The sequence below is a fragment of the Oncorhynchus masou genome, chromosome 12 (assembly GCF_036934945.1).
Source record: "Oncorhynchus masou masou isolate Uvic2021 chromosome 12, UVic_Omas_1.1, whole genome shotgun sequence".
Lineage (NCBI taxonomy): Eukaryota > Metazoa > Chordata > Actinopteri > Salmoniformes > Salmonidae > Oncorhynchus > Oncorhynchus masou.
The window spans coordinates 93,411,568-93,421,848 of record NC_088223.1 but is presented as its reverse complement, the minus strand read 5'-3'; the positions used below and the strand labels follow the sequence as shown (position 1 = coordinate 93,421,848).

At 44.3% G+C, this 10,281-nt stretch overlaps 1 protein-coding gene across 1 annotated transcript in view; it reads right to left on the bottom strand.

Moving 5' to 3' along the window:
* Positions 1-2,196: 2,196 nt before the first annotated feature.
* The window catches only part of LOC135549434 (relaxin receptor 2-like), a 205,439-nt gene continuing 197,354 nt past the window's right edge, over positions 2,197-10,281 (bottom strand). Inside the window, exons 24-25 of the mRNA XM_064979403.1 lie at positions 8,668-8,765; positions 2,197-5,853 (exon numbers count right to left, since the gene is read on the bottom strand). Coding sequence (XP_064835475.1) covers positions 5,680-5,853; positions 8,668-8,765 — 272 coding nt within the window. The 3' untranslated portion in view covers positions 2,197-5,679. The remainder of the gene's footprint in view (positions 5,854-8,667; positions 8,766-10,281) is intronic.

The window sequence follows — 10,281 nt, the reverse complement described above, 5'->3', positions numbered from 1 at the left end:
AGTAAAGACACGACAGGTCCTTTGCTGTTGTTCTGGGATTGATTTGCACTTTTCCCACCAAAGTACGTTCATCTCTAGGAGACAGAACGCGTCTCCTTCCTGAGTGGTATGACGGCTGCGTGGTCCCATGATGTTTATACTTGCGTACTATTGTTTGTACAGATGAATGTGGTACCTTCAGGTGTTTAGAAATTGCTCCCAAGGATGAACCAGACTTGGCTGATTTCTTTTGATTTTCCCATGATGTCAAGCAAAGAGGCACTTGGGTCTTGAAATACATCCACAGGTACACCTTCAATTGACTCAGTTTGTCATTAATTTAGCCTATCAGAAGCTTCTAAAGCCATGACATCATCTTCTGGAATTTTTCCAAGCTGTTTAAAGGAACAGTCAACTTAGTGTATGTAAACATCTGACCCACTAGAATTCCTCCCATCCACCCAACACATTCCACAAAGTGAAATAATCTCTCTGTAAATTGTTGGCAAAATGACTTGTGTTATGCACAAAGTAGTTGTCCTTCCCGACTTGCCAAAACTATAGTTTATTAACAAGAATTTTGTGGAGTGGTTGAAAAAATGAGTTTTAATGACTCGACTTGTAGCAGTGGAAACATGTTGATGGAAACAGCTGTTTTGTGGAACCGTGTTGATGGAAACAGATGGAAACAGCTGCATTGATCCTCTGGGGAGAATGAAACTTGGTTAAGCTAGTGTCCGTTGAGTCATTTAGAACCCAACAGACTGTCGAACATTGATAGTCATGTAGACTGTAGAATACAATGCATTCAGAAAGTATTCAGACCCCTTGACTTTTTCCATATTTTACAGCTTTATTATAAAATTCAATTACATTTTTCCTCATCACACATAATGATGAAGCAGAACAGGTTTTTAGAAATTTGGGTAATGTATTTAAAGAACTTATTTACACAAGTATTCAGACCCTTTGCTGTGAGACTGAAAATTGAGCTCAGGTGCATCCTGTTTCCATTGATCATCCTTAATGTTTCTACAACTTGATTGGAGGCCAACTGTGGTAAATTAAATTGATTGGACATGATTTGGAAAGGTACACACCTGTCTATATAATGTCCCACAGTTGACAGTGCATGTCAGAGCAAAAACCAAGCCATGAGGTCGAAGGAATTGTCCGTAGAGCTCCGAAACAGGATTGTGTCGAGGCACAAATCTGGGGAAGGGCACCAAAACAATTCTGCAGCATTGAAGGTCACAAGGAACACAGTGGCCTCCATCATGATTTAATGGAAGAAGTTTGGAACCACCAAGACTCTTCCTAGAGCTGGGTGCCCGACTAAACCGAGCAATCAGGGGAGAAGGGCCTTGGTCATGGAGGTGACCAAGAAACCAATGGTCACTCTGACAGAGCTCCCACTGGCCTCTGTGGAGATGGGAGAATCATCATGAAGGACAACCACCTCTACAGCACTCCACCAATCAGGCCTTTATGGTAGAGTGGCCAGATGGAAGCTATTCCTCAGTAAAAGGCACATGACAGCCTGCTTGCAGTTTGCCAAATGGCGCCTAAAGACTCTCAGACCATGAGAAACAAGATTCTCTGGTCTGATGAAACCAAGATTTAACTCTTTGGTCTGAATGCCAAGCGTCACATCTGGAGGAAACCTGGCACTATCCCTACGGTGAAGCATGGTGGTGACAGCATCATGCTGTGGGAAATGTTTTTCAGCGGCAGGGACTGGGAGACTAGACAGGATCGAGGGAAAGATGAACGGAGCCAAGCACCGAGAGACACTTGATGAAAACCTGCTCCAGAGCGCTCGGGACCTCAGACTTGGGTGAAGGTTCACCTACAATGTTCCAAGACACCGCAGGGGTGGCTTCGGGACTGTCCTTGAGTGGCCAGAGCCTGGACTTGAACCAGATCAAACATGAAAATAGCTGTGTAGCAACTCTCCCCATCCAACATGACAGCGCTTGAGAGGATCTATAGAGAAGATTGGGAGAAACTCCCCAAATACAGGTGTGCCAAGCTTGTAGTGTCATACCCAAGAAGACTTCACGTAGTCACTGCCAAAGGTGCTTCAACAAAGTACTGAGTGAAGAGTCTGAATACTTATGTAAATGTGATATTTCATTGTTTAAAAAAAATATATGTAAACGTTATATTTCATTGTTTTTTTAAAATATGTATATATATAAATATATATATATATATATATATATATATATATTACACACATTTGCAAAATAAAAAGAAACCTGTTTTTGCTTGTCATTATGGGGTATTTTGTGCAGACATGTGGACTGTGGAATATACAGTAACAGGCATGTGGACTGTAGAATATACAGTAACAAACATGTGGACTGTAGAATATACAGTAACAGGCATGTGGACTGTAGAATATACAGTAACAGGCATGTGGACTGTAGAATATACAGTAACAGGCATGTGGACTGTAGAATATACAGTAACAGGCATGTGGACTGTAGAATATACAGTAACAGACATGTGGACTGTAGAATATACAGTAACAGGCATGTGGACTGTAGAATATACAGTAACAGGCATGTGGACTGTAGAATATACAGTAACAGGCATGTGGACTGTAGAATATACAGTAACAGGCATGTGGACTGTAGAATATACAGTAACAGACATGTGGACTGTAGAATATACAGTAACAGGCATGTGGACTGTAGAATATACAGTAACAGGCATGTGGACTGTAGAATATACAGTAACAGTCATGTGGACTATAGAATATACAGTAACAGGCATGTGGACTGTGGAATATACAGTAACAGGCATGTGGACTGTAGAATATACAGTAACAGACATGTGGACTGTAGAATATCCACTTTTTTAAACTTCTTAGGGCTAGGCCCCTTTTTTCTCCACTTCCTGTCTGGATGACATTCCCAAAGTAAACTGCCTGTAGCTCAGGCCCAGAAGCCAGGATATGCGTATAATTGGTACCATTAGAAATAAAACACTTGGACATTTGTAGAACTGTTAAAATAAGGTAGGAGAATATAACATATGGTAGGAGAAAATCCAAATCCTTTTGAGAGACCATCCTCTTAGAATTGCAAGAGAAAGCTCATATTGAAAATGATCTCCCTGGATGCAATAAGAAATATTATAGTTTGATTACATTTTAGTGTATCTGAGGAGTACATAGAAACGTATTTTGACTTGTTGAAACAAAGTTTAGGGGTAGATTTTCAGATTCCTTTCTCTGCAAGTTAAACGAGTGGATTACTCAAATCGATGGCGCCAACTAAACAGACTTTTTGGGATATAAAGAAGGATTTTATCTAACAAAACGGCACTACATGTTATAGCTGGGACCCTTTGGATGACAAATCCGATTTAAAAAAAAGTAATAATTTTTTATCGTTGTATGTGAATGTATTAAACCTGTGCCGGTGGAAAGATATTTTGATGTGGGGCGCCGTCCTCAAACAACCGCATGTTATGTTTTCGCTGTAAAAGCTACTGTAAATCAGACAGTGCAGTTAGATTAACAAGATTTTAAGCTTTCAGCCGATGTAAGACACTTGTATGTACATAAATGTTTAAAATCCATAATATTTATTTGAATTGCACGCTCTCCAGTTTCACCCGAAGTTGTCCTGCTAGTGGGACACCAATCCTTATTAACTAAACTCAGATTTACTTTGAAGACCAAAGTGTAGCAATACAGGTGAAATCAGTTACTGACATGGTGGCCTAGCAGGAAGATTAGAATGGCTGTGAACCAAGAGGTTGTGAGTTCAAATCCCAGTTAAGGACATGTTGAATATTAATGACTAAGCAGGAAGATTGGAATGGTTGTGAGTTCATATCCCAGGTGAGGACATGTTGAATATTAATGACTAAGCAGGAAGATTGGAATGGTTGTGAGTTCATATCCCAGGTGAGGACAGGTTGAATATTAATGACTAAGCAGGAAGATTGGAATGGTTGTGAGTTCATATCCCAGGTGAGGACATGTTGAATATTAATGACTAAGCAGGAAGATTAGAATGGCTGTGAACCAAGAGGTTGTGAGTTCAAATCCCAGTTGAGGACATGTTGAATATTAATGACTTTTGCAGGGCTTGTGAATCTCTCCTAGAAAAAAAAATTGAATCCACATGTGACACTTCATGTGAAATATCATGTGAGAAATGTAATGGTAAGGTTAGTGTGAAAATCCACATGAAACTAAATGTGAAATATCATCCCGTGAAGTGTTTACCGTAAAACGTGATTTTCCTGTAAGGATGTTCGTTGAAGCTGCTTCACTCTACAGAAACAGGGGGTCCTGCCCTGTGAGCCATTCTTCCTCAGGCTACTCATGTACAGTCGCAGGTAAAGAGAGATGTAATACACACATTGGCACCGACAGAGTCGGCTAAGATAAAGCTGACAATGTACAGCACACAGACGGGTCATTCCAGGTAAGAGTAAAGGAACAGAGAACCAGGGAAGTATCCCAATGTACAGCACACAGACGGGTCATTCCAGGGAAGAGTAAAGGAACAGAGAACCAGGGAAGTATCCCAATGTACAGCACACAGACGGGTCATTCCAGGGAAGAGTAAAGGAACAGAGAACCAGGGAAGTATCCCAATGTACAGCACACAGACGGGTCATTCCAGGGAAGAGTAAAGGAACAGAGAACCAGGGAAGTATCCCAATGTACAGCACACAGACGGGTCATTCCAGGTAAGAGTCAAGGAACAGAGAACCAGGGAAGTATCCCAAATAGCACCCTGTTCCCTATAATATACTCTGGGCCCTGGTCAAATGTAATGCCCTACTTAGGAAACCGGGTGCCATTTGGTACGCAGATTAGGGAGAAAGTTCACTAGTTCCTGCAGTAAAATGACCAAATCGCCCTCTGGTGGCGTTATGGGTGAAATGTTATCAATATTTTTCATAATTGCATAATTAATAAACATTTAAAATTGTAAAAAATAATTAAAGCCGATAAATCCGATGTTTCTATGTCAAACGGTTTTGTTATAGTTCAGTCTTATGTGATGTACATAAAGTTCAATACTGGAATGCAAACTCGCCATTGAATACATTTTCAACTATCTGACATGGTTCAGGTTAACTTCTTCGCCCATAACCACGTGTGTGAGGTGTATACGTTTTCCTTCAAAGTAGATTTGTTTTAAGAAACAAGAAACACTAATCTAGAAGGTTCAAAGGAACACACAATTGAGTAGAATATGTACAAACAAACAAAGAGAGGTTTGTTGACGAAAAGTTCATATGTAAACACACCGTTCATCCTCCCCGTCCCCGACAGGTGGGCGCTACACATTTGTCTGTGTACCATTTGTGTCATTGGTACTGTACTGTGGAAGAGGTGAGTTTGCTCCAGTTGAAAGGCTTAGAGCTTTTGAGAACTAATAGGTTATTGTACCCAAAAGGGCATTTTGATTTGCGGTAGTAATCACCCTATCCATTAGTCTCAAAACAGCACCCCTTCAGAACAGCCCTGGTCCTAACGGGCCATTCATATGCAGCGGTCTAGTTCTCTCTCACTGGTAGCAAATGAGCCATATCAGACATGCTGGGCAGATAGGTCATTAGGGGGGCCGACATTTTTCCCCCCCTGTCTCTCATTCATACTCTCCCTCCTCCTTTCTCCCTCCCTCCTTCTTATGACGAGGGGCCCCCTCTCATACCACCTCCCCTTCACCCGTAGCGAGGATCCATATCAGCCAGTGGCACCCGGGGTACAGTAGGTAGGTATGCTGGAGGCTGGTTGAGTGTATTCCTTGAGTCCTCTATGTATACAGTAGAGGTCAGGCTCTTCCTGCTCTTCTTCAGGGTCGACCTTCTCTGCCAACGACACAGCAGGACCTCCACCTGTAAGTTGTCAAACGGACGACAGAATAAATACATTAAAAAACAAACTAATTAAATGAATCATTTTCAGATAAATTGTCGCGTTCTCAATGACTTACCTGCCGGTCACAGATTTTAGTTAATCAGATTCCTTCGTCAGATGAAACCTAGTGATTGGAACTATCCTACTACATGTCTGTACAAGTCACATTTAGCTGTGGTAGAATATTATACTGTGATAAAGGCAAAATACAAATAATATTAAATATATAAATACATGTACTGCATCGTAGTCTATTTATATACTGTATGTGTCGTTATCTATGTGTCTTTATATATGTGTCTGGCTGGAGTGTCTACGGACATATTCAATCGCACCCTATCCCAGTTGGCTGTCCTCAATTTCTTCAAGATGTCCGCCATTGTTCCTGTACCCAAGAAAGAAAAAGGTAACTGAACTAAATGACTGTCGCCCCGTAGAACTCACTTCCGTCATCGCGAAGTGCTTTGAGAGACGAGTCAAGGGATCATATCACCTACACCTTACCTGTCAACCTAGACCCCTTCAATTTGCTTACCGCCCCAATAGGTCCACAGACAATGCAATCGCCATAACACTGCACACTGCCCTATCCAATCTGGACAAGAGGAATACCTATGTAAGAATGCTGTTCATTGACTATCGCTCGGCCTTCAACACCACTGCCTTCATACTCTCCAAGCTCATCATCAAGGTCGGGGACCTGGGTCTGAACCCCGCCCTTTGCAACTGGGTCCTAGACCCAGATGGGCCGCCCCCCAGGTGGTGAAGGTAGGAAACAACACCTCCATGTCGCTGATCCTCAACACAGGGGCCCCACAAGGGTGTGTACTCAGCCCCCTTCTTGTACTCCCTGCTCACCCATGACGGCCACAACATGTCTCCAACTCAATCATCAAGTTTGCAGATGACACAACCGTAGTATGCCTGATTACCAGGCGACCAAGAACCCAATGGTGTTAGAGAATTTCCAGTACATTGGGAATTTTTCCAATACCTATATAGTTTTCTCAGAAGTAGTGAGCAGAATCAATACGGGGTTAATTATTAAACACGTGTCAGCAGAATGAAGGCCATGTAAGTGTACCAAGTTGGATCAACACAGAGTTAAACAGAACGTAGGCAGAATCATAGACATAGACTTGACCGTTCTGGGCCATGTCTGCTCTTGCGAAGGCTACTGGACGTATATAGGTTAATCATTCACAGGAAACATAGGCCTGAACATGTGAAGATCATTGAATATGCACTTTAATTCATCAATACTAGAACCACAAGCTATGTATCTGTACCGGGAAGACATGGAATGTACTGGGAAGACATGGTACGTACCGGGAAGACATGGTACGTACCGGGAAGACATGGTATGTACCGGGAAGACATGGTATGTACCGGGAAGACATGGTATGTACCGGGAAGACATGGTATGTACCGGGAAGACATGGTATGTACCGGGAAGACATGGAATGTACCGGGAAGACATGGAATGTACAGTGAAGACATGGTATGTACCGGGAAGACATGTTACGTACCGGGAAGACATGGTATGTACCGGGAAGACATGTTATGTACCGGGAAGACATGGTATGTACCGGGAAGACATGGAATGTACCGGGAAGACATGGTATGTACTGGGAAGACATGGAATGTACCGGGAAGACATGTAATGTACCGGGAAGACATGGAATGTACCGGGAAGACATGGAATGTACCGGGAAGACATGGAATGTACCGGGAAGACATGGAATGTACCGGGAAGACATGGAATGTACCGGGAAGATATGGAATGTACCGGGAAGACACGGTATGTACCGGGAAGACATGTTACGTACCGGTAAGACATGGTATGTACCGGGAAGACATGGTATGTACCGGGAAGACATGGTATGTACCGGGAAGACATGGTATGTACCGGGAAGACATGGTATGTACCGGGAAGACATGTTTGTATTAATATTCAAGTACTTCTAGAAATACACTTATATTAGCAGCATATATATGCGATAAATGTATTATTATGTTCTGTATTAATACTAATGTAAAATGAGCATAAACAAGTCAGATGTGAGACAGAAAGGCCAAAGGGTATTAATCATTTACGTAGAAAGGAGTGACTACGTTATGCAAGAGTGAAAAAAGTCTCAAATCTGACTGCGGCTGGAGAGACCGGAACATATCTGCAGCGACGCTCCTCATCCAACCTGACAGAGCCTGAGAAGATCTGCAGAGAAGAATGGGAGAACCTCCCCAAATACAGGTGTGCCAAGCTTGTAGCGTCAAACCCAAGACGACTCGAGGCTGTAATCGCTTCATCAAAGGTGCTTCATCAAAATACTGAGTAAAGGGTCTGAATACTTATGTAAATGTATTATTTCATTTTTTTTTATTTTTTATAAATGAGCAAAAATGTCTAAAAATCTCAATGTTTTTGCTTTGTCATTATGGGGTACTGTGTGTAGAATGATGTGGGGCAGGGGGGGGGGGTGTAATTTCAATTGGAATAAGGCTGTAATCTAACACAATGTGAAACAAGTCAGTAGGTCTGAATTCCTTCCCGAACAGAACAAACATTTCTCTACACAATAACATCTGCTAAACACATGTATGTGACCAATGACATGAGATTTGATCTGATATAGGAATTTATTTACCAACGGTGGCGGGTAAACTGAACAAAACAACAACAACAACAACAAAACAACAACGAGACGTCCCTAAATAGCACCCTATTCCCTATATAGTGCACACTCCTCTTTGAACAAAGTCCCATTGGTCCTGCTACTACTAAACACTACCTGTTCTCTGAAGAAGCTGGTAGTCAGAGTGTAGAGGATGGGGTTCAGGGCACTGTTGATGGGTAATATAAAGATCACCACCCAGGATGAGATGGTACCTGGAGGAGGGAGGGGAGAGGGAGTTAGAGACCGGGGGGGGGGTGACGGGACATTCACATGGGGACTGGAGGGGAAAATGTCCCCATGTGTAGGAGGGGTGGTGTGTAGGAGAGGTGATGTGTGTGTTGTGTGTAGGAGGGGTGGTGTGTAGGAGAGGTGTTGTGTAGGAGGGTTGGTGTGTAGGAGGGGTGGTGTGTGTGTGGTGTGTAGGAGGGGTGGTGTGTGTGTGGTGTGTAGGAGAGGTGGTGTGTGTGTGGTGTGTAGGAGGGGTGGTGTGTAGGAGGGGTGGTGTGTGTGTGTTGTGTAGGAGGGGTGGTGTGTGTGTGGTGTGTAGGAGAGGTGGTGTGTGTGTGGTGTGTAGGAGAGGTGGTGTGTAGGAGAGGTGGTGTGTAGGAGGGGTGGTGTGTAGGAGGGGTGGTGTGTGTGGTGTGTAGGAGAGGTGGTGTGTGTGTGGTGTGTAGGAGAGGTGGTGTGTCTGTGGTGTGTAGGAGGGGTGGTGTGTGTGGTGTGTAGGAGAGGTGGTGTGTGTGTGGTGTGTAGGAGAGGTGGTGTGTGTGTGGTGTGTAGGAGGGTTGCTGTGTGTGGTGTGTAGGAGAGGTGGTGTGTGTGTGGTGTGTAGGAGAGGTGGTGTGTGTGTGTGTGGGTAGGAGAGGTGGTGTGTGTGTGTGGTGTGTAGGAGGGGTGGTGTGTGTGGTGTGTAGGAGAGGTGGTGTGTGTGTGTGGTGTGTAGGAGAGGTGGTGTGTGTGGTGTGTAGGAGAGGTGGTGTGTGTGTGTGTGGTGTGTAGGAGGGGTGGTGTGTAGGAAGGGTGGTGTGTGTGTGTGGTGTGTAGGAGATGTGGTGTGTGTGTGGTGTGTAGGAGGGGTGGTGTGTAGAGGGGTGGTGTGTGTGTGGTGTGTAGAAGGGGTGGTGTGTGTGTGGTGTGTAGAAGGGGTGGTGTGTGTGGTGTGTAGGAGAGGTGGTGTGTGTGTGTGGTGTGTAGGAGGGGTGGTGTGTAGGAGGGGTGGTGTGTGTGTGGTGTGTAGGAGAGGTGGTGTGTGTGTGTGGTGTGTAGGAGGGTTGGTGTGTAGGAGAGGTGGTGTGTGTGTGGTGTGTAGGAGGGGTGGTGTGTAGGAGAGGTGGTGTGTGTGTGTTGTGTGTAGGAGGGGTGGTGTGTGTGTGGTGTGTAGAAGGGGTGGTGTGTGTGGTGTGTAGGAGAGGTGGTGTGTGTGTGTGGTGTGTAGGAGATGTGGTGTGTGTGTGGTGTGTAGGAGGGGTGGTGTGTAGGAGAGGTGGTGTGTGTGTGTGGTGTGTAGGAGGGGTGGTGTGTGTGTGGTGTGTAGAAGGGGTGGTGTGTGTGGTGTGTAGGAGAGGTGGTGTGTGTGTGTGGTGTGTAGGAGGGGTGGTGTGTAGGAGGGGTGGTGTGTGTGTGGTGTGTAGGAGAGGTGGTGTGTGTGTGTGGTGTGTAGGAGGGTTGGTGTGTAGGAGAGGTGGTGTGTGTGTGGTGTGTAGGAGGGGTGGTGTGTAGGAGAGGTGG